The sequence below is a fragment of the Lepus europaeus genome, chromosome 3 (genome assembly GCF_033115175.1).
Source record: "Lepus europaeus isolate LE1 chromosome 3, mLepTim1.pri, whole genome shotgun sequence".
Lineage (NCBI taxonomy): Eukaryota > Metazoa > Chordata > Mammalia > Lagomorpha > Leporidae > Lepus > Lepus europaeus.
Window position 1 is genome coordinate 107,225,210 of NC_084829.1, and position 27,616 is coordinate 107,252,825.

A 27,616-nucleotide genomic window follows, 5' to 3' on the forward strand; every position below is an offset into this window, starting at 1 on the left:
GCAATTTGAAATAGGGTGATCAGGTTAATTCTCATGGAGTTAATGATAGTTTGAGCAAAGATTCGAAAAGGATGAGAGATTCAGTTATGCGGCCATCTCACTCCAGACAGAAGAATAGCCCGTACCAAGTCACTAGGTAGAGTATTGAGAAACAGCAGAGTCCCCAGCATGACTGGGGTGGAGACATTATGGGGAGAGCAGTAGGAGAGGAACTTAGAGAGAGTGGGGTGGGAAGGAGAACAGATCCTGCAAGGCACTGGAAGGAGTGTTAGTGCTCGCCCTGACAGCAGTGGGGAGCCCGGCCCACATGGAGCAGCGTGTTCCGGCTCATGTTTTAATAGACTCTCTCTGGCTGTGTGCTGAGAGTGGGCTGTGCAGGAAGAAAAGGTGAAAGGACAGACAGGCTGGTTGGAGGCTGCTTGCTCCTCTGAACAAGAGGAGATGGTGACACAGACAAAGCTGGGAGCAGTGCAAACAGGAATTGACCAGCTTTTGGGTAAATTCTGAACTAGGCATTAGGGCTGGGTATTTCCCAATGGGAAAATAAAATTTCTATCAGCTGAGGTGGGTGGACTATAGATGAACAAGTTGGGGTGGGGGTAAGGGGAAATCAGTAATTTGTTTATGCACAAATGAACTTTCAGATACCATTTAGATATCCAAGAAGAGATACTGTCAGTTTCAGGGGTCTCCAAAAAGTTCATGAAAGATGCATATTACCAAAAAGTCTATGCATGCATTTCAACTTTTTTGCACCCAAATAAGCTTATCTTTTATTTATGTTTTATTTATTTATTTTTTAACAGGCAGAGTGGACAGTGAGAGAGAGACACAGAGAGGAAGGTCTTCCTTTTTGCCGTTGGTTCACCCTCCAATGGCCACCACGGCCGGCGCGCTGCGGCCGGCACACCACACTGATCCAAAGGCAAGAGCCAGGTGCTTCTCCTGGTCTCCCATGGGGTGCAGGGCCCAAGGACTTGGGCCATCCTCCACTGCACTCCCAGGCCATAGCAGAGAGCTGGCCTGGAAGAGGGGCAACCGGGACAGAATCCGGCGCCCCGACTGGGACTAGAACCTGGGGTGCTGGCGCTGCTAGGCAGAGGATTAGCCTATTGAGCCGCAGCGCCAGCTAAGCTTATCTTTTAGTCCCATCTTTCCGTGAACATTTTGAAGTCCCCATGGATTTAGCTGTAGGACAAGAAGACGTAAAGAAAGTGAGTAGACTCAGAAACAAGAAGGTGGACCCAGGGCTGAGCTCTGGGTCACTCTGATGGCAAGAGCCAGGGCTGGGGTCAAGGAGAACCAGTAAAAGAGATCTGGCAGGAGCAGACAGTGAGGTTGGAGGACATCGCACACATAGCCGTGTCCCCCCGCCCCCGTCTACTCAAGGAAGTTCTCAAGCAAGAGGAAGTGACAGGGGTGTGCGAAATGCTACTCGTAGTCAAGTGTAGCTACTGGGGTTAGCCATGTGGAAATTGCTGGTGTTTGTGACAAAACCCATTTCAACAGAGTGGTGGAGGTGAATGCAAGGTGAGCGGGTTTAAGAAGGAATCTGAGGGGCTCGTGTCAACGGTGCAAGAGGGTAAATCTATCATCTGCGACGCCGGCATTCCATATGAGCCCTGGTTCGAGTCTCGGTTGCTCCACTTCCAATCCAGCTCCCTGCTAGTGCACCTGGGAAAGCAGTAGAAGATGGCCCAAGTCCTTGGGCCCCTGCCACCCACTTGGCTTCAGCCTGGCCCAGCGCCGGCCATTGCGGCCATTTGGGGGAGTGAACCAGCAGATGGAAGATCTCCCCCACCCCCATCCTGCAACTCTGACTTTCAAATAAAATCAATAAATCTTTCAAAAAGAAGGAGCAGGAGAAGGAATCTGGGAGAAGCTGGGGACAGTGGAAGTGTAGACATCTCCTCCTGGGAGTTTGCTTACAAAAGGGTGAAAATAGATGGGGCCGTAGGTGGTGAGGGAAAGGGGGTGGAAGATCGTTATGAGATGAGGGAAGTACCAGGTGCCCTTGTGAAAGACCCAGGTTGGGGGCAGAGATGGTGACGTAGCAGGAAGAGGAAGTTCTGGGGCTGGGACTCTGAGTGGACTGGAGAGGACAGCATTTTCCACGCACCGTTCTCCCCGTCGCCTCTCTCACCTAACAACCTCTGGCTCTTTCCCTCTCAGCAGACAGTGGGTTTCTTCTGCTCATGTTCTTTCCAGCCGTGTGCTATTGCTTTGTTTAAGTGACCAGATCCTGAACAATGGGCACTGCGGTGTTTCCGGGCACTTGTTGCAGTAAACAGCAGTACTGCAGCGACGCTGTATATGCCCAGTCTCCAGTGTGTGTGCCACGCGCCTGCTTTGATCCCAGAACTAAACTTCATTCCCGGGCTGTCTCGGTTTGTGACTCTGCCTCCAAGCTTCCAGATTCCCTCCCCTTTATTAATTACTAAATATGCAAATTAGTTTTGCCCTGTAGCACTAGACGACTATATCTCCATGTATTTATAGTATTTGTGTTAGACCAAAAATCCTTGTTCAGACACACGTGCAGACTTAATGCAAGGAGAGGCCTTTGCGTCTCAATGACAACATTGGATTTGGGGGTTTTAGTTACGGTAACAAAGTAGTGCTCATTGGACTTGGAAGATGCTTTTCCACATCCTCTCATTCGGAATCTTGTTAGAGATCTTTGGGTGGTGCAGAGGGTCCCGAGTCCTCAACCCCTCTGCCCCACCCCCACCCCCAGCCCTGGTTTTTGTGCGTTTGGAATGACTCCTGTGGGTCCAGGGCTGCACCTCAGCACCTGCTATTTCCCATTAGCTAATGACTGTTTGCTATTCCGCGAACCTAGCGTTGGTGTGGTTTGTTCCCCCTAGATCTCTGGAAACACCAAGCCATGAAAGAAAACATTTCAGTCTCAAGACCACAAATAGTTGAAAAATTCATCCAGAGATTAATGGAGAGCTACAAAGACGGTGACCACGAGGTATGTGTGGAAAATCTGTCATGCTGGTTTTGTTCTTCATCTCTAACATCAACCCAAATGAGGACTGCTTTCCCGTCAAACACATCTCCTAATGCTGTCCTTACTCCCCAAGAGTCATGATGGGAATACTGAGGTTGAACCCCAAAGAGAATCATTTGTTACAAGCTGATTTTTGGGAAAAAAACAAACAAAAAAAAAAAACAAAAAAAACAAAAAAACGACATCTTGTAAAAAATCCGAATAATTAGTACATACTGATTGACTAAATTCAAAGTTGGTCATTTTTTTTTTAAGATTTATTTTATTTATTTGGAAGGCAGAGTTTCAGAGAGGGAGATATAGAGATAGATCTTCCATCCACTGGTTCTCTCCCCAGAAGGCTGCAATGGCAGGGTCTGACCAGGCCAAAGCCAGGAGCAGGAGTTTCATCTGTGTCTCCCATATGGGTATAGGGACCCAAGCTCCTGGGCCATCTTCTGCTTTCCCAGATGCATTAGCAGAGAGCTGGATTAAAAGTGGAGCAGTGGCTGGCATTGTGGCATAACAGGTTAAGCTGCCTCCTGCAATGCTAGTATCCCATATAGGCATCAGTTCAAGTCCCAGCTGTTCCACTTCTGATCCGGCTCCCTGCTGGTGACCTGGGAAAAGCATCGGAAGTTGGCCCAAGTGTTTGGGCTCCTGCCACCCACATGGGAGACCCAGATGAAGCTCCTGGCTTTGGCCTGGCATAGCACTGGTTGTTTGACCATCCAGGAGTTGAATCAGCAGGTGGAAGATATCTCTGTGTGTGTGTGTCTCTCTCTGTGTAACTCTGACTTTAAAATAAATAAATAAATCTTTAAAAACAACAACAACAAAAAATGTGGAGCAACCGGGACTCAAACGGGTGTCTATATGGGATGCCCTTAACCCATTACACCACAACGCTGGCCCCAGTAAGTTGATATTTAGAAAAATTTCCTGTTGTTCATTTGTTAGTATAAAACACTTAAAGGAGAAAAACCTGAATCATCTATAATACCATTACCTACAAAATATTTTTAAGTGTCCAATATGATTTAAAAAAAAAAGCAAACAGCACAGAAAGGTAACATTTTCTCCTTCCCCACACCACCACCCCAATTCCTCTCCACCAGGGAAGCCAGCATGAGCAGGTTTTCTGGGTGTAATCTTCCAGAAAAATATTTGAATCCATAGCAACTGTGTAGAGTAATATACTTAGCAATAGCATGTATTTCATACATAAACACGTGCATGTACACGGTCCTTGGAATTGTGAAGCGTGTTGACTCTTGGCAAGAGTGCCTTGCTAAGTCAGAGAATCTGCTGAGAAGGCAGGATAATGGGTATATTGGATGTCTGGACCTAACAGAGCCTTTGGGGTCACTAAGGGGCAGGCATTGGGTGCAGCAGGCTAAGCCACCAGGCCAGGCACCTGCATCCCACATCCGAGTGCCTGGGATCGAGTCTCACCTCCACTTTTGATCCAGCTTCCTGCTCACACACACCCTGGGAGACAGCAGGCGATGGCCCACGTACTTGGGTTCCTGCCACCCATGTGGGAGACCTGGATGGAGTTCTTGGCTCCTGGCTTCAGCCTGGCCCAGCCCAAGCTGTTGCAGGCATCTGGGGGAGTGAACCAGTAAACTGGAAGATCTCTCTCTCTCTCTCTCTCTCTCACTCTGCCTTTCAAATAAATTAAAATCAATAGATTTTTTAGTGGCAAGAATTAATTTTTGAAACAGAAGTGGTTTAGGTAGTGTGAATCCGTTTTTCTTTTGAAATTTAGTTGTTTTAACAAAAAACCTGACCTAGCAAAATGTACTCAATTTTTAAGATAATATTTTCTCCAAATGTACATTTCTCTAAGTTCTTCAAATGTGTTCTATCGTCTTATAATTGAGTAGAAAAAATAAATCCCAGCTCATCCTCACTTTCTCCTTGGCTGTCACAACACATCACTTCCTTACCCGCCCACCACGCCAGCCAACAATTCCACAGGTGACAGCTGTGTGTCCGCCCATTCTGTTCGGTTCTGCTACTGTCCACCAGGAGCTAGTGTCAGACCCTGCAGGCGAGGGCCCAGGCCCAGGACCGCCACACCTTCAGATGCCAATCACAAGCCCCAGCACGTTTGACCTGTGTCTCCAGCGGCCGGCCGGCTCCACACTGGGAGTACCACAACGCCCTTCTCTGGTTCTAGTTGCTGGAGCAGCTCACCGAATTCATGGAAATACTTAGGTTTGCTGGTTCATTATACAGATATGAAAAGCGTACATGAAGAAATGCATGGGATGAAGTATGGGGGAAGAGGTCTAGGCTTCCAGCCCCACACCAGGCGCACAACCATCCGGGAACCTGCACGTGTTCAGTTATCCAGAAACTGTCCACATCCTGGCCTTTGGGGTTTCCTGGAGACCTTATTGCATTAAAATGAGTGAAGCATGGACGGCTGCAGCCAACTGTGATTGGAAGGGTGGTGGGCTGGGCCAGATGCTGAACGGTTTAGTAGAAAATGAGAAAAAAACACTCACACTCTTAGCACTCACGGAAAACCACCATTGTTTTTTGGCACATTTCTTTCCAAACTTTCTGAAGTTTTTCCTATTCACACACTTTTTTTTCCCCCCCACAAATAAGATTACTGTGTCTGGCCCTTTTTTTTTTTTTTTTAACTTCCTTCTTTTTTTTTTTTTTTTAAGATTTCATTTACTTATTTGAAAAGCAGAGTTACAGAGGGGCAGAGAAAGAGAGGTCTTCTATCTGCTGGTTCACTCCCCTAATGGCCACAAAGGCCAAAGCCAGGCTGACCCAAAGCCAGGAGCCTGAAGCTTCTAAGTCTCCCATCTTCTACTGCTTTCCCAGGCCATAGCAGAGAGCTGAATCAGAAATGGAGCAGCTGGGACTCGAACCAGTGCCCATCTGGGATGCCGGCACTGCAGGCGATGGCTTTACCCGCTAAGCCACAGCACCGCTGGCGCCTGAATGGCCTTTTTTAAAAGGTGCTTTTCCCCATGACTATGTATTCTAAGCCTCTTTCCTCACCACTGCACACGGTTCCCTTTACGACTGCTGTCCAGCATTTCCTTGTGTAGGAGAGTCGGATGGCTTCAGTTCACTTCCATTGTCAGACACATTAGGTTGTTCCCATTTTTGTTCATTGGGAAAAAAAAAAAAAAAAAAAAGAACACCTGCTTACATATATTTTGGTAGACACCTTTTAACCTTCCCTGAAGATAAATTCCTGGAAGCGAAGTGACTGGGTCAAAGAGCACCCGGGTATAGAACCCTCACTGCGGTGACGCCAGCCCCACCCTCCAAGTCCCCAGCCTGCTGCCCTACCACCCGCCGTGGGTGACCCAGCGCTGTGCTCTGTCCTACTGCTGTTTGCCATCCTGCCCACTTTGCCTCTCTGACTTGCCTTGAGAACCCACCGTGAACTTTCCCTGGGGTCAGCAAGGCACTGAGGCTGCACTGGCAAGACAAGGGCTTCCCAGGACAAGGAGGGCAGAGCTAGGGACACCTCCCCAGGCTCAGGGCAGCCCGACCTCAGCAGCAGGCTACTGGTAAGCCGGGAGTTGGCCTGGCCCTGGAAGTGTCACAGACAAAGCTCACGCCACAGTCAGCCCGGGTCTTGGGCTTTGGCCCCGTGCAACCCCAGATGCAACAGACACAGTCCCTGAAGCATGGAGGCACGTGTGGATCCTGCTGGGGAGGTCTGTCCAGCCAACCATCTGCTGGTTCCCATTCCTCTGCAGAGCTTACATCTAAGCTTGCCGTAGAGCTGGGCTGACCCAAAGCCAGGAGCCTGGAGCTTCTAAGTCTCCCAGGTCTTTTCCTCCATGCCTCAGTGGCCACCTCTTCCCAAGGCAGCCCCAGTGTCCGGAGGAAGGCAGGGAGTGGGGTTGCCTGGGAGTGAGTTGTGTGGCCCTGGGATTCAGCGCCTGATGGATTCGGTTCACTGCAATTGTGGGAAACTTGCACAGGGGCCCCTGCAGGACGGCCTCCCACACGTCAGGGCGCCCCTCTCAGGCCCTCCTCCAGCCCTGCCCTCCCCTACCAAGAATGCATCCTCTCAGCTCTGGCCTTCCTTCCACAACATGCTCCAGGTGCCTGGGAGTCCAGGGCTGGCATGGACCTCCTGCCCAGGGGTGGTCCAGGGGCAGCCACAGCGGGGTGTGGCTGGAGTTGGACGTGAGCCCAGAGGTGGGAAGAGAAAGGGACCACACAGTAAACTTGGACCCAGGGACCAGCTCTCCTGCCCAGGTCGCCGCACTTCAGCGTAGTGCCAAGAGTAATAAATCCAAACCTGGCCCCCCAGGTCACTTGGAAGGGCTATTTCCCAAGACATTGGAATCAGGCATTGCATTTCAATGGCTTGTTCATTTGACTTCCACCCTTTCAATATTTAGACCCAGTATACAGGCCTCCATGTGTGATCTGCTCCCCGGCCTTGCCAACGTGCAAAGCAGGGCTGAGAGAGAGGCTGGCGAGGCGAGGGCTGACCTGTAGGTGCAGAAAGGAGACGAAAGCATGTCTGTGAGCCACGGCCACGTGTGCCCTGAGCCCTGGCCCGGTGGGGCTGCCATGCTGGACTGCTGAGGCCTAGGCGTCTGCCTTTTCAGATCGCTTTCAGAAAGGACCATCTCGAGGCCTGCCTCCTGTCCCTGGGCTGTGACGTGGTGGCGCGAGAACGCAGCAGTTTCGAGGCCTACTCCACGTGCTATGAGCAGGTGCTGCAGCACGCAAGGCAGAGGCTGCGCCAGAAGGAACAGGTGGGTTCCCAGTGACAAGAACCCCAGTAGGCACTGGGGGTGCACAGGGAGGCCCTGGGGGCTGCCCCGAGGAAGGATGCAAAACGGAGTCTGAAGCCAGACATGAGGGGACCGGTACCCACTAAACTTCTCTTCCCATTGGCTCTGTTTCTTGGGCGCTGGTGGTCACAGCGGGGTGATGCAGTCCGGGGAAGTCCAGTGGGTGGTGCCAGAAGGGAACAGCTAAGGGGCTGGGCCACCAGGGGCAGGGTTGTGGCTGACCTCCCGCCCCCAGAACACACCAGGCTCCTTGTGCTTCCCGGGGTCCAATGAGGAACCCAGGATCTCTGAATAAATGCCATCTTTGGCATGTACATCGTGGGCCAGTCTCCCTGGCGAAACTTCCCGAAAACGAGATCCCGCTGGTGGGATCTAGGAGTCGCTCCGGAGGCCCAGGCTGTGCACTGCTTTGAAACAGCATCAGAAGGTCAGGGCAATGTGAGTTTGTACCTGAAAAAAATGTAAAAATCCGAAAGAGATAGTCAAAAAACAAACCCAAACGGTGCGCTAGAGCATCAAACAATGAGTCTTGGATTCGCCCCACTTGACTTCTCCCCGTGCCCAAGCTCTCTGCGTTGCACTGAGCCACGTTTGGAGGAACACACGTTTAAGTTTCCTGCTTTGTCCTCCCCAGGAGTTAGAGGTCCTGCAGAGAGGACAAGGGCCACCCGAAGACGTCGCTACTCAGGTGGGTGCAGGCCAGTGCTGTCCACTGGGGGATCATCTGTCACCTGTCACAGCCCTGCCCGCGAGCGGTCTCCTTACAGGGCCCTTCTGGCTTGAGCGTTTTGGGTTATTTTTATTATTTCCTAATATCTTTGGGTTTTTGTTATTTTGGAAGGGGAGCATTGTTGTTTGTTTTCTTTAGAGGCCAGTTAAAGTGCATCCCAGAAAAAAGAAGGGGTGTTTGGGCCAAGGTGTCCAGACAAGGCTACCCTGGAGTAGAGACCCAGACAGCTGGAGTAGTGCCTCCTGCTGACAAGGGCTCAAGTAGAGTTTCTTGCATTTGTTTTGTTTTGTTTTGTTTTTTTTTAAAAAAGATCTTATTTATTTATCTGAGAAGTATAGCCACAGACAGTGAGAGGGAGAGGCAGAGAGAAAGGTCTTCCTTCCGTTGGTTCACTCCCCAAATGGCCGCCACAGCCGGAGCTGTGCTGATCCGAAGCCAAAGCCAGGTGCTCCCTCCTGGTCTCCCATGCAGGTGCAGGGCCCAAGCACTTGGGCCATCCTCCACTGCCTTCCCAGGCCATAGCAGAGAGCTAGACTGGAAGAGGGGCAGCTGGGACCAGAACCCGGTGCCCATATGGGATGCTGGCGCCGCAGGCAGAGGATTAACCCACTGAGCCACGGCACCGGCCCCTCTTGCATTTGTTGAGCACTGGCTACATGTCCAGCTCTGTCCTAGGATCACAAAATCAATCTGAGCTTCTCCAGGCCACACTTCAGAGCAGGAAGTCATCCTTTTTGTTGGAGTCAAAGCAGAAATGAAAGTTCACTACTAATCCTATAGCAGTCTGCAACCCCTAAGATGTTTTATGTATATGGAAATATAGATAGATATAAATACATATATACAATGGATGGATAAACACATTTCAAAAACCTCATGGACAATTGAATTAAAAGCTAAGTTCAAGGACAAGGCTTAGTGATTGAGACACCACTGGGGACACCCACATCCCACATCAGAAGACCAGGTTTGAGAGCCAGCTCCTTTTCTGATTCTAGCCTCATGCTAATGAGCACCCCTGGGGGCAGCAGGTGATGGCTCAAGTACCTGGGTTCTTGCCACCCACATGGGAAACCTGAGTTGAGCATCTCGCTCTCCACCTTGTCCCCGCCCAGCTCCAGCCATTGCTGGCATTTGGGGAGTGAATCAGTGAATGAGCGGTCTCTCTCTTTTTCCTTGTCTCTCTGCCTTTCAAATAAATTTATAATAAATCAATAAAAAGTTTGAAAATAAGTTTATTTTGGTGCAAAAAAATTTGAAGTCCATGCATAGTTTTTTTTTCATACTATACATTTGCCATGAAGCTTCTGAAGTACCCTTGTGTATTTATTTATTTACCTTAAGATTTATTTTTATTTATTTGAAATACAGAGTTACAGGGAGAGATAGAAAGAGAGAGGTCTTCCATCTGCTGGTTCACTCCCCAAATGGCCACAATGGCCGGTGCTGAGCCAATCTGAAATCAGGAGCCAGGAGCTTCTTCTGGCTTCTTCTCCCACATGGGTGCAGGGGCCCAAGGACTTGGGCCATCTTCTACTGTTTCCCCAGGCCATAGCAGAGAGCTGGATCAAAAGTGGAGCAGCCGGGACTCAAACCGGCACCCATATGGGATGCTGGCGCTTCAGGCCAGGCTTTAACCCACTGTGCCACAGCGCCGGCCCCCTTGTGTATTTATTTATCTAATTCTGCCGGTAGGTTGCAGAGCTTAGTCACGATATGATCATGGAAATCACTGCTCTGAGAGCCCAACTCACGGCTTTGGAAGAGGAGAATCTGAATCTCAGAAACGAGATCAGAAAAGAAGTCCAGGAAGAATACGAAGCACTAGTCCAAGCTTTGTTTGTGACCTGTTTACACATAAAAGTAAGTGCCCCGTGCCAGCTGTCTGGGCAGCCTGGTGGCTGGGCACCGAGGGATCAGTGACAGAATGCACTTCGTGGTAACCCGAGACCCTTGGGCCCGAGAATTTTCCAGCTCTCAGTTTTCACTGCAGAGGGAGAGTCAGCAGTGGGCTGCCATCCTTTTCCCGCAGGAGACACTGCCTTTTGGATAACGGAGATGTTTCTTTTTCACGCTCTACTGCCAGTTGCCATTGTAGCCATCTGCTTGCTATTGAGAGAAGGGGGTGGGGGTGGGGGGTTTCTGCACAAAATCTCTACCATTTGCTGTCACTATTATGTCTACTGAATGTGACTGTCCAAACGAGAGAGCACAGGGCCTGGCCAAGGCCAGATGCCAGGGCAGGCAGCGGCAGGTACCTCCTAAGAGCTTGCTGGGCAGGTTCAGAATTTGAGCCCATTCTCATTTCCCCAACCCTCAAAACGCCCGCCAGACTCTCTTTCATATCCAATGTCAGGGAGCAACCGGCCTGTTAGTGCAGACCTATCCCAGCAAGCAGAGCGACGCAGCGCCCTTGGGCCTGCAGCACGGGGGAAGCTGCTTGCTCTCCTACGAGGTCTGAGCAGCTGTGAGTCAGATGCCCCAGGCCACCAGTGGGCCCTTGGTTGTCCTGCAGGTGCGATGTCAGTACAGACCGACCACCCAAGGCCGCAGCTTTCCCCAACTCTGCCTCTTCCCTGCTGTGGGATGCTACACCCCGAAGTGAGCCCCATTTGAGTCTCCCTATCTCTCTGTACCTCCTTACCTCTCCCTTGAGGGTCCAGAGTGGTCCCTAGGGTTTTTTGCTAACAGGTACTCTACCCATGTTCTGCTCCCTGCCATGGCTCCTCACTGGGTACTACCTTCCTCTGCAGGGAAGTGGCCCCTGCCTCTTACCTCAAGCACACTGGGCATCTTAGCTCAGGCTGCCCTAACAAATACCACAGCAGAAATTTCCTCATGGTTCCAGAAGCTGCAGGTCTGAGGTCAAGGTGCCCACATGGTCTGTTTCTGGTGAGGGCTCCTTCTCTGGTGCCCGTGACCATCTTCTTGCTGTGTCCTCACGTGGTCAGGAAAAAAGAAAGATCTCTCTTTGCCTCTTCGTATAAGGCCAGACTTACCAGAATAGACCCCATCCTTGTGAGCGACCTCAGTTTAACCTTAACTACCTGCTAAAGCTCCTGTATCCCTAGTCATGGACGCAGAGGGTGTTAGGGTTTCAACATGTGAATTTGGGGGCGGGTGGAGACAATGCAATCCATGGCACCGGGTCTGCGGTTGGACTAACCATTGATCATCAGCCATTAGTCGTAGCTGTTGAGAACGGGGGGTTTCGTGGCGAAGCTGCATCCCTCTTCCACCTTCTCTCTATTTAATGGGCTTGCTTGTGAGCGGCTCATCTATGATGTCTTGTCTGGCCAGATTCTGCTTTGACTCAACCTGGCAAGAAAAATCCTTGGTTCAGCTCCCAAGTAATCTCCCCCAGGAGGTGGGGGTGCATTTCGGTCAGCAACTTTTCTGCCTGTGACTTCTTCACTGTCCCACTCTCTGTCCTACTCAGCTCAGCTCGCCTGGCTAGGGACAAGCGAGACACGCGCTGGGATGGGCGGGTGTCCGAAGGACAAAGCCCTCTGGACTCCAGACAGTGCTCGGGGTGCCACTGGTGTGACATCCAACATAATGCAGAGTCGCTATCTGGCTGGGTGATATTTTAGTGCAAACTCACTTCGGAAGGTTAGGCTTGTAGGTTTTGGCCCCTTCACGCCAGCCAGATCCACTGTACTTCCTTGACTTGGGCCTGTGGTTTGCAGGAGAAGCTGGATGAGAATCAGCTTAATTTGATCCAGAGCGTGTACGAGCTCATCGGCGAAGTGAGAACAGAAGGGATCGCCACTATGAAGGCCCTAAAGAAAAAGTGGGGCTCCGCCGGGTCGGACGAAGGAATGAAAGAAAACACAGCCCAAGTATGTGATTCCGTTTAATCTTGGGGGTCTCAGCGGCTGCTGCCCGCGGCCTGTGAACTCTCCAGCTGGTCACACCCCACCCCTCCCCCCAGGAAGCCTCAGCTGCACGCCTGTGTCCCCTTCTGGAAGGCGCGTCTCTGATGGGAGGATTTGCACCCTTCCTGGGAAAAGCACAGGGCCGGGCGGCCTCTTCTGAAACCAAGCCTTCTTGGCAGGAGCAGCTGCTGGCCTCGGAGCAGGACAACTGCAGCCTGGCCGCCCTGGTGTGCAAAGCGAGGAGCCTGGGCCGCTGGAGGCTGAGCGCGCAGCAGGCGCACTTCCAGGGCCAGCTGAGGCGGGCAGAGAAGGTGAGCGCCAGGGCGCAGGGCCTCCTCCACGCCATAGCCCCACAGCCGGCAGCTGGGCAGCTGCCTACCGGTGTCGGGTGGCAGGGCCAAGCATCCGAGGGACCTGGGCTGTTGGCGTCTTCCCCGGGAACAGGCAACGTCAGGGCCTCGGGAGAAATCCAGAAGAGGCAGAAGCAGCTGGCGACGGAGAACCGATCAGAGCCTTGAGCCCAAGGGAAGTGATGAGATGGAGGGGAGACTGTACTGAGGGCTTGCAGCTGCTTTGTGAGGATTCTGCAAATCTTAGCATTGGGCGCGTGATTATCCGAGACAAAGGCAGTAATAAAATGAGTGGAAAAGTCCACTTTAAAGCAAAATGAAACAAAAAGCGTGTATTGATAGTGCTTTGGAAACTCACTGCTTCTGAAAGTCTTTACTTCCTCTGATCTGTCACACTGCTTATTTCTGCAATAGATTAAAAGCCTCTCTTGGCCGGCGCTGTGGCTTAACAGGCTAATCCTCCGCCTTGCGGCGCCGGCACACCGGGTTCTAGTCCCGGTTGGGGCGCCGGATTCTATCCCGGTTGCCCCTCTTCCAGGCCACCTCTCTGCTATGGCCCGGGAAGGCAGTAGAGGATGGCCCAAGTGCTTGGGCCCTGCACCCGCATGGGAGACCAGGAGAAGCACCTGGCTCCTGGCTTCGGATCAGCGAGATGCACCAGCCGCAGCGGCCATTGGAGGGTGAACCAACGGCAAAACGGAAGACCTTTCTCTCTGTCTCTCTCTCTCTCACTGTCCACTCTGCCTGCCAAAAAAAAAAAAAAAAGAGCCTCTCTTTTTGAGAAAGAGACAGAGTGAGACAGGCAGAGAGAGAGTTCCCACTGCCTGGTTCACTACCCACCCCCCAAAGCCTGCAAAGGCCAGAACTGGGCCAAGCTGAAGCCAAGAGCTGGAAACCCGATGCAAGATTCCTTCGCGAGTGTCAGGAACCTGCTTATTTGAGCCAACACTGCTGCCTCTCGAGTGTCCTCCAGCAGGAAGCTGAAGTCAGGAGCCAGGCCCAGGGAGCGAATCCAGGCGCTCCACTGTGGGGCACCGTGTCTTCACTACTAGGCCAAACACTGGCCCCGTTGAGCACTAGTCTTACTTAAAACCAAGCAGGAGCTCTGTTTTACCGAAAGTTAAGAAGATGAGGTTAGGCAGCGTGGCGCAGCTGGTTAAGCTGCATCTCACATCAGACTGCCAGGTTTGAGTCTCGGCCACGCTGTGCTTCTGGTCCAGCTGCCTGCTGATGCACACGCTGGGAGGCAGCAGCTGATGGCCCAAATACGTGGGTTCCTGCCACCCACATGGGCAACACAGATGGCTGGAGCCAGCTAGCTCCTGGCTTCAGTCTGGCCTATCCCCAACTGTTGTGGGTATTTGGAGAACGAACTAGTGGATGGAAGATACCTCTCTCCCTCTGCCTTTCAAATAAATAAATATTGTGTTTTTTAAACGATAAAGCAGCGGGGCTGGTGTTGTGACACAGCAGGGTAAGCTGCTGCCTGCAGCACCAGCATCCTATATGGACTCGGGTTCAAGTCCTGGCTGCTCAGCCTCCATTCTGGCTCCCTGCTAATGTGCCTGGGAAAGCACTGGAGGATGGCCCAAGTGCTTGAACCCCTGCATCTGCATGGAAGACCTGGAAGAAGCTCCTGCCTCCTGGCTTCAGCCTGGTCCAGCCCTGGCTGTTGTGGCTATTTGGGGAGTGAACCAGCAGATGGAAGACCTCCCCGCCCCCAACTCCCTCTCTCTCTGTAACTCTGCCTATCAAATACATAAAATAAATATTTTTTAAAAAGAGACAATAAATATAATTCAAGCAGTGTAATAAACTCCAACTCTTTCAAAAAGAAAGAAAGAAGGAAGAATGGCTAAGGAAATAGCTTAGCTACTACCTGTGAAATGTAAAATATGGCAAGGAATCTAACTTACTCCGTTTTGGATGTTCACAGGAATCTATGCAAAGTAAGAAAGAGTGTTTGAGCATCCGGCTGATGGCAGAACAGGAAGTGGGTGTATTTCGCCAACAGTTACTGGGTCTCAGGCGGGCCCTGGCCAGGGCTCACGATGACAACGCGAGGATGTGGAAGCAGCAGGACAAGCAGGTAGCTGAGCTGCGGGGCCTCACCCGCCTCCCTCGGAACACGCTCTGCAGGGCTGAGTGTGGCCACCAGAAGTGGCGCCGTGGCTGCTGGAAGTCGAGCGGGTGGCGCGGCCAGGAGATGGCTCTGACCCCCATTTCCCTTCTCTCTGCCAGCCCAGAAGCCAAGGGCAGTGGCCGAAAGGTGGTTGCTCCTTCCTGTGTTTGAATGAGATGATAAATATTACTCATTTGCAGTATCATCGTGGACCACTGTGTGTGTGTGTTTGTGTGTGTGTTCCCATGTGGATCTTTTTACCAAAGCTGTCTTAGGAGCGAAGTGTCTGCCTCGTACACAGGCCCCTCGTGGGGCAAGCACACTTTCCAGAGACAGTCACCCAAGCACGCCACGTGTGGCCCCGCCTTGGGAATGATTCCCCAAACGGAGAGTCTAGGGTCTTTCCCTGATGATCCGTGCTAAGTGTAGCTCCCAGAAGTGACTGCTCAACAGGGACCGGCAACAAAATAAAGGAGCACATAAATAAGAGTGTCAGTTGTTAAATCAACAACAGGAGTCACTGTGCACTTACTCCCCATGGAGGATCCTTGTCCTTAATGTGTTGTACTATGCGAATTAACAGTAAAACTACTACTCAAACAGTACTTTATACTTTATGTGTCTGTGTGGGTGCAAACTGTTGAAATCTCTACTTAGTATATGCTAAGTTGATCTTCTGTATATAGAGATCATTAAAAATGAATCTTAATAAAGAATGGGATGGGAGAGGGAGTAGGAGGTGGGATGGTTTGCAGTTGGGGGGCGGTTATGGTGGGAAAAACCACTATAATCCAAAAGTTGTACTTTCAAAATTTATATTTATTAAATAAAAGTTTAAAAAATAAAAATAAAGGTGCATGAGGCCAGTGTTGTGGTGCAGTGGGTTAAACCACCACCTATGAGGCTGGCATCCCATATGAGCACTGGTTCAAGTCCCAGCTGTTCCACTTCTGATCCAGCTCCCTGCTAATACATCTGGGAAAGCAGCAGAAGATGGCTCAGGTGCTTGGACCGCTGCATGGGGTCCTGGGTGGAGTTCCAGGCTCCTGAATTCAGCCTGGTAGGAAACGAAATTGCAGCCATTTGGGGAGTGAACTAGTGGATTGAAGATTCTCTCCATCTCTCTCTCTCTCTCTCTGCCCCTCTCTCTCACCCTCTTTCTGTAACTCTGCCTTGCAAATAAATAAATAAATATTTTTAAAAAATGAAGATGCTGTAGCTCTAAGCTTTTTGTAAACTGTGCCAGTCCTCTGAGCGTGAATGAAGCAGAGAGACCCTAGGTTTACAATCTAAACCTGTTCAGCTGAGTTTCAATAACAGCCTGAGGAAGCCGGGCTGAAATAGAATTTGCCTGTCTTGGACCCTAGGTCTTCCACCATCGATTGCTTTGGTGAGTTAATTATGTAAAGTACTTGATAAACTGTAAAATCATCATTCAACCATGAATAATTCCTATCGCTATCGCAGTTAAGGACTGGCCATCTGGTACATAGGCAGCTACTTGTTGGAAAAACTTTGGAGCAGAGCTAAACGATCTCTCCTCTTTTCTCTCTTCAACCGTCTCAGACCTGGCTTCTCCAAAGCTGTCTTGGAAGTCAAAATGGAGCCCCAATAAGAATCTCCCTTCCCTTTCAAGGCTTGTGCTGGAGGACCTGACTCCCTGGTGTTAAATCCTTCCACTGCTAGCCCGTCATCAGGGTTCTTTGACAATGCAAATATAGTTTGTGATAGATAAAATTCTTTGGTCAACAAGCTAATTGATGTCTGCTTTATCAGCAAATCTTGTTACTAACAGACAACTACTTGACCTGAGGTTGCAGTCTGTCCTTCGCCTGGCTTTTGTGGTGACTGCTCTGATTATTTTGTTTCCTCTGATGATTGCCCAGGGCTGCGGTACAAACTCCAGGTCAGGCAGGATCCTGCAGGTCTTGCTGCCGGCTCACAGGAGGCAGAACGGTGGGCCTGCATTATGTGGAGCCCAGAGCCCCTGTCACCTTGTGCCCCCAGCCCCGCTGGGCGTGGTGGTCTGCATCCCCCTCACTGCTCCCTGAGCTCTCTCCTTCTGTCACCGGAGAAAAGAGCCGTGGAAGCCGTGGGGTTCTTGTCTTCACGCAAGAAAGAAGTCAGGCCCGAGACAGAGAGCGAAGTGATACGGTTTTATTAGGGATAAGGCATCCGTCAGAATGGAAGGGACAGATAGAGAGAGCGCCAGTCACTCGGACTGGGGGAGAGTGAGGTTACGCGGCAGAACAGAGAGAACACACTGGGCAGGCCAGGCGGGCAGCGCAGCTGAGAGCAGAGGGCTGAGCACACAGTCTGTTTGGACTCCTGGTTTTTAAGGGAGTCTCTTTACCCATCTCCCTCCTCTCCTCCAGGACAAAGGATGTTGGGTGAAAATTAGCAAATTCCTCCCCAGAGGTGCTGGTGCTGGGCAGAGCAGAGGGGCTGCCCTTGGGGCATCTGAGAAGGTTTTATTGCCCCATGTTATCAGGTCAGGTGACACGTTTGGTCCTGAGGAGAGAGAATCCTCCTGGGGGCTTTCCTTGGGGGAAGGGCTGGCTTCTGGGGCTTCCAAAGCAGGTGCTGGTTTCTTCAGACCCTTCTCTCTCTCTCTCTCTCTCTCTCTCTCTCTCTCTCTCACACACACACACACACACACACACACACACACACACCTGGCTAATTCCTAACCTCCGACCTAAGACGTCTGCTGGCCTCCCCTCCGCAGGCTCGAGCGCTGCAGGACCTGCAGAGCAAAGTGGCTCAGGAAGCGCTCCGCCGGCGGCAGCTGGACACCCTGAGAACCTGCAGTGTGGAGCAGCTCCTGGAAGACGTAGGGCACAAGGAGCAGCAACTACAGCTCCTTACCGAGGAGGCCCAGAGGACTCGGAGGCGGGGCCAGCTGCAGCAGAAGGAGATGACGCGAGAACTCCGCCAGGTGAGCGCCAGGTGCCCTGGGTGCTCCAGCGACAGCCCAGGCCTTCTGCCTCTGCATTTCTAGGCCTCTCTCTCCTCCTCCGCCAGGCGGGCAGGTGCACCATGAAGTGGCCTGGCCAGCTCCACTGTCTGGAGGCTCAAGACCTCTGCTTCCTCCTCATCCTCCTGAAAACCTGTTTCCACCCAGCTCCGATCTCTGACTAGTGATCCTTTAGGATCCAGCAGGTGGAAGATCTCCCTCTCCCTCTCTCTCTCCCCCCTCCTCTGTCTCCTTCCCACCCCCATAAGTCTGCCTTTCAAATAAATAAATAAACCAAAAAAAAAAAAAGAAGAAAAAAGAATACCTTACGGAGCAGGTGCTTCACACATACCCATTGGGTGAAGAAATCATTTCGTTCATTCCCTAGAGACAGTGAGAGATAGAAAGGTTTGGAAACGTAAGGGAATTTATTGGTCAAGTGTTACAAGTGCTCAAGGAGGAGGTCAGTAAGGAGAATTATACAAAAATAAATGACAAAAAAAGGGCTAAAACTCGAGGGGCTGACGCTGTGGCGTAGTGGGTAAAGCCCTAGCCTATAGTGCGGGCCGGCATCCCATATGAGTGCCAGTTCGAGGCCCAGCTGCTCCACTTCTGACCCAGCTCTCTGTTGTGGCCTGGGAAAGTAATGGAAGATGGCCCAAGTCCTTGGGCCCCTGCACCCATGTGGGAAACCTGGAAGAAGCTTCAGGCTCCTGGCTTTGGATTGGCCCAGCTCTGACCGTTGCAGCCATTTGGGGAGTGAACCAATGGATGGAAGATCTCTTTTCTCTCCCTCTCCCTCTCCCTCTCCCTCTCCCTCTCCCTCTCCCTCTCTCTCTCTCTCTCTCTCTCTTTCTCTCTCCCTATCCCTGTCTGTTTGTAAGTCTACCCCTCAAATAAATAAATCTTTAAAAATAAATAAATAATAAATAAAAACTTTGAGGGCGTGCAAAGCAAATATTTCTGGAGAAAAGGAGAAAGTAAATGAGTAGCTTTAGACTAGAAGTTCACATTTGTTGCATGAAAAGGAAACTGGAGTATGATGGAAACTGCAAGACAGATTCAGCATCCGACATTAATTCTGTAATTTATGCTTTTCTAAAACCACAAAAAAGAGCGGTTCAGAGATGTGTTTCTCCAAAGTTCTCTCTACTTAACATTTGATTATTTGTTTAGTGGCAGAAATTGTAGAGGGAGTAAAAAATATTTTGAGGAATCTCTCAATAAATATACTTTTCCACCATGTGTGTAAAAATATCGGTTCTTTCTGAATTACCCCTGCAGCTCTCTCAACAACTGAACGGCACTCCTCGGCCAACAAGAGCTGCCATCGCCAGGGTGACTTCTGTCATTTTTATGTATTCATTTATTTATTTGAAAGGCGGAGCAACAGAAAGAGGAATGTGTGCAACGGCTAAGGCTGGGCCAGGCCGAAGCCAGGAACCAGGAACTCCATCTGGGTCTCCCATATGGGTGGCAGGGGACCAAGTCCTTAGGCCATCTTCCACTGTTTTCCCAAGCACATTAGCAGAGAGAGAGCTGGACTGCAAGTGGAGCAGCCAGGACTCAAACTGGTGCTTTGATATGGGATGCTGGTGTTGCGAGCCCCTGGGTGACTTCATTCATTCCTTGACTGTCTGACCTTGGACAGGACCCCTGGCCTGGCCTGCCCCTGCCCCCGTACCTGCTGAGGTCACAGCAGAGGCCCTGAAGTCAGGTTCTCTGGTCCCTACTCCCGACCTCCAGCCCGTGACTTTGGGCCAAGACTGTGGCCTCTCTGGTCTTTACTTTCCTTGTCTGTACAGTGGAGATAATGTACCCACTTCGTGGAATCTGGGGAGAATTAAATTAGGTCATTAGAATAAAGCCGTCAGGATGGGCCTGGTAAATAGCGCTCAGTCCATGTGGACTGTTAGGAATGTGAGTGAACACAGCCTTGGGAGCAGGAAGACAGACCTGGCCGGAAACCGGCTCTGCCACTTTGCGGTTGTGTGGCCTTAGGCAAGGCACTGACTGGGACCCACAGGAAATGTGCATCCTACTCTCCTGAGCTCTAACTCTGCACCTGGGGACAATCTATTAAAATGCAGGCTACACACACACACACACACACACACACACACACGCAAGCCTGTGGTCACAGCTGCAGGGGTGCAGGGAGTGTCTTGGGATTTAAAACCTCTGCAGCTGAATTTTGAAGGCCAGCAGGTGCATTGGTTTCCTGGGTTGCCTTAGCAAATCACCACAAGCTGGAAGCTTAGAACAACAGAAATGCATTCCCTCGCAGACCAAGAGGCCAGAAGTCTAGACTTGAGGTCCCGGTGAGGCTGCTTCCTTTAGAAGGCTCCGCAGAGGCATCTGCTCTTAGCTTCTGGAGGCTTCTGGCACTCCTTGGGCTTTCCTGGCTTTGTGGTTTCATCCTCCATCACCTCTGTTTGCCTCCTTACCATAATCCTCCTCTGCTTATCTGGACGGCACCCACTGTTGTCCTGGTAAGTTCCACCTCACCTCTTCCTAGCTTAATCATATCTGTAAAGACCTGATTTCCAAACAAGGGTCCATTCTGAGGTTCCAGGCAGACATGAGTTTTTTTTTTTGGGGGGGGGGGGCACTATTCAACTCACTATCATGTTTATTACTTCTTTATAATCAAGGAGACTTCTGAGATGTTACATCTAAAAATAAAAAAATGCCCACCATCTGTGCAGGTGACACACACTTTGGACCCAGCGACTCTGTGGCTGGAGGACGGTGGGTCAGCACAGCCAGGGTCAAGCCCCCGGGGATGGGCCTTCTGCCAGGCCTCCCACTGGGGTTGCAACCACCCAGGGGCTCCCGCAGAGCCTTTGTGAAGGTGCTGCAGCTTGGCCACCCTCCCCTCCTCCTGTACCTCCCCTCCTCCTGTACCCCAAAGACACAGCGCTGTGAAGTAAGAAGGGATTCCAGGCACGGCCTTGTGTTCTTCTCCCATTAAGTTCTTGGTCTTCCTCAAGTTCTTGATTCTCAAGAGGCTGGATGGGGCCCACCCAGAGCTTGGAACGCACTTGGCATAGCCTGGGACCCGCCACCCCCTCCCGCCCCGCTGGGAGCCCCGGGAACTGGAGTGAGCTGTGTGGACGCCCGTGCTGCCCACGTGCTGTCTCCGCAGGTGAGGAGCCGGCTGGCCCGGGAGCGCAGCGCGAAGCTGAGCGCCTTCCAGCGCCTGGAGGAGCTGCAGAGTCAGCTCCAGGACGCCCCGCCCGGCTCCCCGCGAGGTAAGCACCCCTCCTCCGCTGGGGGAGGGGGTCCGCGGCTGGCTGTGACAGCCCGGTGGTGATTGAGGGACCCCTTCACCCTGGTCGCTGGATGAATGAATGACGTGTGCAGGAACAAACCCTACTTCCGGTTTCAGGAATAGTGAAATGTGCCACTTTGGGAACACACTAGTGCTTTGGGACGCCAACGACCACATTTCTCTGATGCTGTTTGTACAGCCTGATTGGTGCTGGGGGCCCGGGGGCCCCTGTGACGCTGGGCAGGCAGCATGGAGCAGAGGCCAGACCCCAGGGTGTCCCTGAATTAGCTCCCTTCTCTGTAGGATGAGGCACAGACGAGGGGCGGGCGCTCTCCTTGACTTTACTGTGGATTCTCCCGGAAGTTTGTTCTAGAACAGTTGTTCTCAAAACTGCTTCTCAAGGAAGAAAGGGAGGGGCTAGCTCTGTGGTGCAGTGGGTTAAAAAGCCCTGGCCTGAAGTGCCGGCATCCCATATGGGCGCTGGTTCAAGTCCCAGGCTGCTCCTCTTCCAATCCCGCTCTCTGCAATGGCCTGGGAAAGCAGTAGAAGATGGCCCAAGTCCTTGGGCCCCTGTACCAACGTGGGAGACCTGGAAGAAGCTCTTGGCTCCTGGTTTCTGATCGGCTCAGCTCCAGCTGTTGCGGCCATCTGGGGAGTGAACCAGCGAATGGAAGACTTCTCTCTCTGTCTCTACCTCTCTATGTAATTCTGTCTTTTCAAATAAATAAAATAAATCTTTTTAAAAAGAAGAAGAAGAAGAAGAAGAAGAAGAAGAAGAAGAAGAAGAAGAAGAAGAAGAAGAAGAAGAAGAAAGGGAGTGAGCTGGTTCACAAAGCTACAAGGTGTTCGAAGGTGGACTGGCCAACAGGAGCTTGATCCTTACTGAGGATGGCTTCTCTCCATCCCGGGCTCTGGAACATTCCTGAGGCTGCGAAGGAGAAGGACGCGGTGTCCTTGGGAACCAGGTGGCTGCCACCTCTGTGGCTCCCATGTAATCACTCAGCACGGCAGGAGTGGGGTGTGCAGGCAGAGCAGTTCAAAAGGACTGAGTACCGACCGCACTGATTCGGCTCAAGTGCCCAGGACTGAACGGATCAGCGAAGCCAGAGCCTAGGAGGTGTGGCCGGCTTGGGCACAGCTCCTGAGTCCCCGCCTTGAGCTGAGGGTGGCCTCAGCTCACTCCCCTCTTCTCTGCAGAGACTATTTTTTTTTTTTGACAGGCAGAGTGGACAGTGAGAGAGACAGAGAGAAAGGTCTTCCTTTGCCGTTGGTTCACCCTCCAATGGCCACCGCGGTAGGTGCTCTGTGGTCGGCGCACCGCGCTGATCCAAAGGCAGGAGCCAGGTGCTTCTCCTGGTCTCCCATGGGGTGCAGGGCCCAAGCACTTGGGCCATCCTCCTGCACTCCCTGGCCACAGCAGAGAGCTGGCCTGGAAGAGGGGCAACCAGGACAGAATCCGGCGCCCCGACCGGGACTAGAACCCGGTGTGCCGGCGCCGCAAGGCAGAGGATTAGCCTGTTGAGCCGCGGCCCTGCAGCGACTATTTTAAATCTTCCGTGTCTCCGTCCCTCCCAGCACTCCCCAACCTTCGCCCCCGACTTCACTGAGAAATCACCAGCAGTCTCCCTCTAGTCTTGTCTCTGCGCCCACCTCTGTCTGCACTCAGCCGAGTCTCCTCCCTCCTGTGAAAATGGAAGAAGTGCCCCATTTTCCTCTTAGTCTAGGATATCATGTATCTAATAAAACAGCTGAGGTTCTGTTTCTAAGGAAGGAACGAGGAGGGCCCTGTGTTGCGGTGCCGCAGGTTAAGCCGCGGCCTGTGATGCTACCCTCCCAGAGGAGCGCCGGTTCAGATCCCGGCGGCTCCACTTCCCATCCAGCTCCCTGCTCACTTGTCTGGGAAAGCAGAGGATGGCCCAAGCGCTTGGGCCCCTGCACCCATGTGAGGGACCAGGATGAAACTCCTATTCCCCTGGCTTTGGCCTGGCCCAGCCCCAGATGTTGTGGCCATCTGGGGAGGGAGTGAACCAGCGGATGGAAGAACTCTTTCTCCTCCTCTCTCTGTCACTCTGCCTTTCAAATAAATAAAACAAATCTTTAAAAACTATTAAGCACTCGGTCCCAACCAGAGCCACATATCCGAGAGACAGAGCGAGTGCCCCTCTTTGTCCGGCTGCGTCTCCTGTCTCCTTTTCCGGTTCCTCCATCTCTCTCCCACCCCTGAAGGGTGCCGTCGCTCAGGACTCTGGCCTCCTGTGTTCTCAGTGCGCAGTTTCTGGATAATTGCACATGTTCTCACGGCTTGAGTCATTGTTCGCCAAGTCCACACCTGCAGCTCGAAACGCTCTTCTGAGCTCCAGGCCCACGGAGCTAATGACTACTTGATGTCTGCACTCCTGTCTCTCAGGCTCCCACGGTCATCGGGGTCAAACAGAGCCCGGCTTCATCTCCTCCTCCCACACCCACTCCTTTTGCGGCAGGGAAAGCACCATCGCAGCAAACCATGCTGTCAAATTCCAGTGGCTTGAGTGAGAAATTCAGAGGCTCTTTGGCCTCACCCTGCAAATCCAGCTCATGACCAAGCCCTGTTAATTGGTGTAGCTGTCCGTCTGTCTGTCCGCTTCCACCTCCCACGGTCCACGTCTCCTGGCTCCTGTACTTTGCCTTGATCATGGGAGCCTTGGGCAGAAAACTGCATTCCGATTTGGCCAGTTTCCCTTGAAATTGACGAAGCAGGAAGGGGAAAGTTGGTGAAGGTGGAGTAGACGCCCGTTTTAAGCTCTGAACTTTGGACATAACACCAGAGACATAATTTAAGTTTTTTTTTTTTTTTTTAATTATAGGCCTTCTGTCCCAGGCTCACTGCTCCCTAAGTTCTGCTTCCACACCATCCAGGCACTCCCAGCTCCACTTTTTAAAGACAAATCTTATGGACAGTACCCTAACAAGAAGGATACAGCGGCCGAAGACTGTAAGTACTGAGAAGCTTGATCACATGTCTCGAACAAGGGAGAGTTTGAAGCTGATATTGTGGTTTTGCGGTCACTTCAACGTTACACTGGAAAGATTATATATCAGAGGCTTCTCTGGATAACAAAATTCTGATGCTGAGATAATTAGGCTGAACGGCACCTGCTCAGCCCCAGCTCAGTCAGTGGGTGCGGAAAGCAGCACCAACGCCTCGCTGTGTTGCATCTCTCCGTTTCTCTCTTGTTTCCCCAATCATCTACATTCAATCATGAGCAGCAGCCGATTTTGAGTGCCCTGATAGAAATAGAGAATTTCAGAAGCCGTTTTAAAACAGGTGAGAAATCTAGTTTGCAAGAATTTCTTGGAAGGCAGATTAGCACCGGTGGAAGGATTTTTAGAAATATTTCAGCTTGCAGTTTATGGTAAAATGACAGTCACAGCCTCTTCGCCTGCCTTCTCTGCACGATTTTAATCAGTATTCCACCCTTTGCTTCGTGATCTTTCAGAGTCTCCATTTCAGTTCTAATCAATATATTTAAGAAGTATCCCCCTCTTCCCTTCAGAAAAACTAGGAGGGAAAAAGGTAATCATTCCCGCAGAGAAAACAATCTCATTCTAAGAAGTCATTTGAAGGTGCAATTCTGCAGCTGGTAGTTTGGATATTGGGTCAAAAGTTTGTTGCGGTACTATTTCTCTAAAAAAAATTATGTATTTTATTTTATTTGAAAGGTAGAGAGAAAGAAGAGAGATCAAGAGAGAGAGAGAGAGATCGAGAGAGATCCTATCCATTAGTTTACTCCCTGAGATGCCCACAAAAGCTGGGACTGAAACCCGGGGCCAGGAATTCAATCAACCCACATCCTATGTGGTGGCAGGGACTCAACCCCTTGAGCCCACCGCTGCCTCCTAGGCCTGCATGAACAGAAAGCTGGAATTAGAAGCAGAGCTCGGACTTGAACTCAAGCCCTCTGGGATGGGATGTAGGCATCCCAAATGGCATCTTAACCGATACACCAAAAAGCCTGCCCCTCCTTGCAGTATTTCTAAACATGCTGTTGAGAGAGAAGAAGCCAGCTGGAAAAAATATCTACTCTCAATCTGGACCAAGAAAAGGCCACCTTATTAATTAATATCTACTATTTGCTGGACTCACCAAGCTCTGTACAATCATCCTTCCCCAAACATGAAATTCTAGCACAGCTACTTGTCAGTATCCGTGGAGTACAGGTTTCAAGACCCATCACCCCACCCCCATACCAACATCTGCATTTCCTGAACTCCTTTTGTAAGATGGTTTCAGGGCAGATGTGTTTGGTCAGGGGTTAAGATGCCCCTTGAGATGCCTGCATCCCATATCAGAGTGCTGGGCTCAGTTCCTTGCTCCACTTCTGACCCCAGCTTCCTGCAACAAACTTTTGACCCAATATCCAAACTACCAGCTGCAGAATTGCACCTTCAAATGACTTCTTAGAATGAGATTGTTTTCTCTGCGGGAATGATTACCTTTTTCCCTCCTAGTTTTTCTGAAGGGAAGAGGGGGATACTTCTTAAATATATTGATTAGAACTGAAATGGAGACTCTGAAAGAGTGCGCTCTGGGAGGCAGCACGTGATGATAGTTCAAGTAGCTGGGTCCCTGCCACCCACAAGGGAGACCTGCAGTGACTTCCTGGCCCCCCAGGCTTTGTCCTGGCACGGCCCTGGCTGTTGCAGGCATTTGAGGAGTGAACCAGCAGGTGGGACATCTCTGTCTGTCTCTCCCCTTTCTCTCTTTCTGCCTTTCAAATAAATAAATAAATATAAAGTGGTGTGGCATTTGCCTGTAATCTATCGAAATCTTCCCATATGTTTTAAATCATCTAGATTACTTATAGTATGTAATAAAGTATAAATGCTGTGTGAATAGTTGTCACACAGTGTTGTTTAGGAATAATGACAAGGGAAGAAGTCTGTGCATATTTAGAACAATGCATTTTTGTGGGTATTTTTTACCTGTAGTTGTTTTAATCTGGGACTGCAGAACCAGAATATAAAGGTCAAGAGTGTATGTCCATTTGTTTCTGACAAAGCCTTTTCCCAAAGGAAGTCAGGTTCATTTTGGGGGCTGGTGTTGTGGCGTTAGCGAGTAAAGCTGCCACTTGCAGTGCCAGCATCCCATGTGGGACCTGATTCGTGTTCTGGCTCCTCTTCTTCTGATCCAGCTCTCTGCTGTGGCCTGGGAAAGCAGTAGAAGATGGCCCAAGTCCTTGGGTCCCTGCACCCACATGGGAGACCCAGAAGAAGCTCCTGGCTTCAAATTGGTGCAGCTCTGGCCATTACGGCCATGTGGGGAGTGAACCAGCAGATGGAAGACCCCTCTTTCTCTCTCTGCCTCTCTATATCTCTGCCTTTCAAATAAATTTAAAAGAAAAAGTTCATTTTGTATGTGTGGGTCCTCAGGATTCCAAGGTTTACTCCATTTCACCTCTGAAAGCCCTGGGTGCCACAGGGTGAGGCTGGTAACCACACTCCTCGTGGTTGAGAAGCTGCGAAGTAGCTCAGTGTGTGGGGGGAGACCCTCTGTATCTGAGGCATTTAGAAGAGTGATGGCTCAAGGCTAATTTGCTCGTTGGCCATGGCTCAACTAAATAAGGAAGCCCCATAAGGAAGTGTCTTTGGGCCCACTGGCTTGTGTGCAACACAGGAAGCTCAAACAAAAAGCTTATTAGAACCTCTTTAAATCTATTCTGACTTTTTGAAAAATTTTTAAAAGATTTATTTATTTGAAAGGCAGAGTTACAGAGACAGAGGCAGAGAGAGAGAGAGGTCTTCCATCCGCTGGTTCATTCCCCAGATGGCCACAATGGCCAGAGCTGGGCCAAATCTGAAGCCAGGAACCAGGAGCTTCCTCTGGGTCTCCTATGCTGGGTGCAGGGGCCCAAGGGCTTGGGCCATCTTCTGCTATCCCAGGCCATACAGAGAGCTGGGTCGGAAGTGGAGCAGCCTGGACTCGAACCGGTGCCCATATGGGATGCCGGCACTGCAGGTTGGGGCTTTAACCCGCTGCACCACAGTGCTGGCCCCAGTTCTGGCTTCTTAAGCAAAGCCTAGGAGACATGTCAGATCTATACTGACTGAAGAGGAATTTATACCTGGCAGGAGTGTAAGAACCCTTAAGTGGTTTTCTATAAAATACCACTGCACGAATTGATTAAAAATATTACTGAATTTTTGGACCATGCAAATTTTGAGATGTCTTTTCTGTGCTTCCATAGTTTTCCATTAATGGATTTATCTTTTTAAAAACATTACTTACTTTTTGAAATACAAAGTTACTGAGAAAAAGGGAGAGAGAGAGAGAGAGAGAGAGAGAGAGAGAGAGAGAGAGATTCTTCCTTAAAAGGCTGCAGGCCAGGCTGGAGCCAGGAGCCAGGAGCTCCCTCTGGATCTCCTACATGGCTACGTGGGCCCCAAGTATTTGTAGCATGTTCCACTGCTTTCTCGGGCACATTAACAGGGAGCTGGGTCAGATGTGGAACAGACGGGACTCGAACCAATGCCCATGT

General features: G+C 50.9%; 1 protein-coding gene across 1 annotated transcript in view; it reads left to right on the forward strand.

Moving 5' to 3' along the window:
• LOC133756617 (uncharacterized) overlaps nucleotides 1–27,616 on the forward strand; it is a 167,765-nt gene that overhangs the window by 139,516 nt on the left and 633 nt on the right. The window contains exons 38-47 of the mRNA XM_062187238.1: nucleotides 2,868–2,977; nucleotides 7,603–7,752; nucleotides 8,426–8,479; nucleotides 10,217–10,384; nucleotides 12,211–12,363; nucleotides 12,579–12,710; nucleotides 14,686–14,838; nucleotides 17,600–17,809; nucleotides 20,976–21,081; nucleotides 23,945–24,072. Of these exons, the coding sequence (XP_062043222.1) occupies nucleotides 2,868–2,977; nucleotides 7,603–7,752; nucleotides 8,426–8,479; nucleotides 10,217–10,384; nucleotides 12,211–12,363; nucleotides 12,579–12,710; nucleotides 14,686–14,838; nucleotides 17,600–17,809; nucleotides 20,976–21,081; nucleotides 23,945–24,072 (1,364 nt within the window). The remainder of the gene's footprint in view (nucleotides 1–2,867; nucleotides 2,978–7,602; nucleotides 7,753–8,425; nucleotides 8,480–10,216; nucleotides 10,385–12,210; nucleotides 12,364–12,578; nucleotides 12,711–14,685; nucleotides 14,839–17,599; nucleotides 17,810–20,975; nucleotides 21,082–23,944; nucleotides 24,073–27,616) is intronic.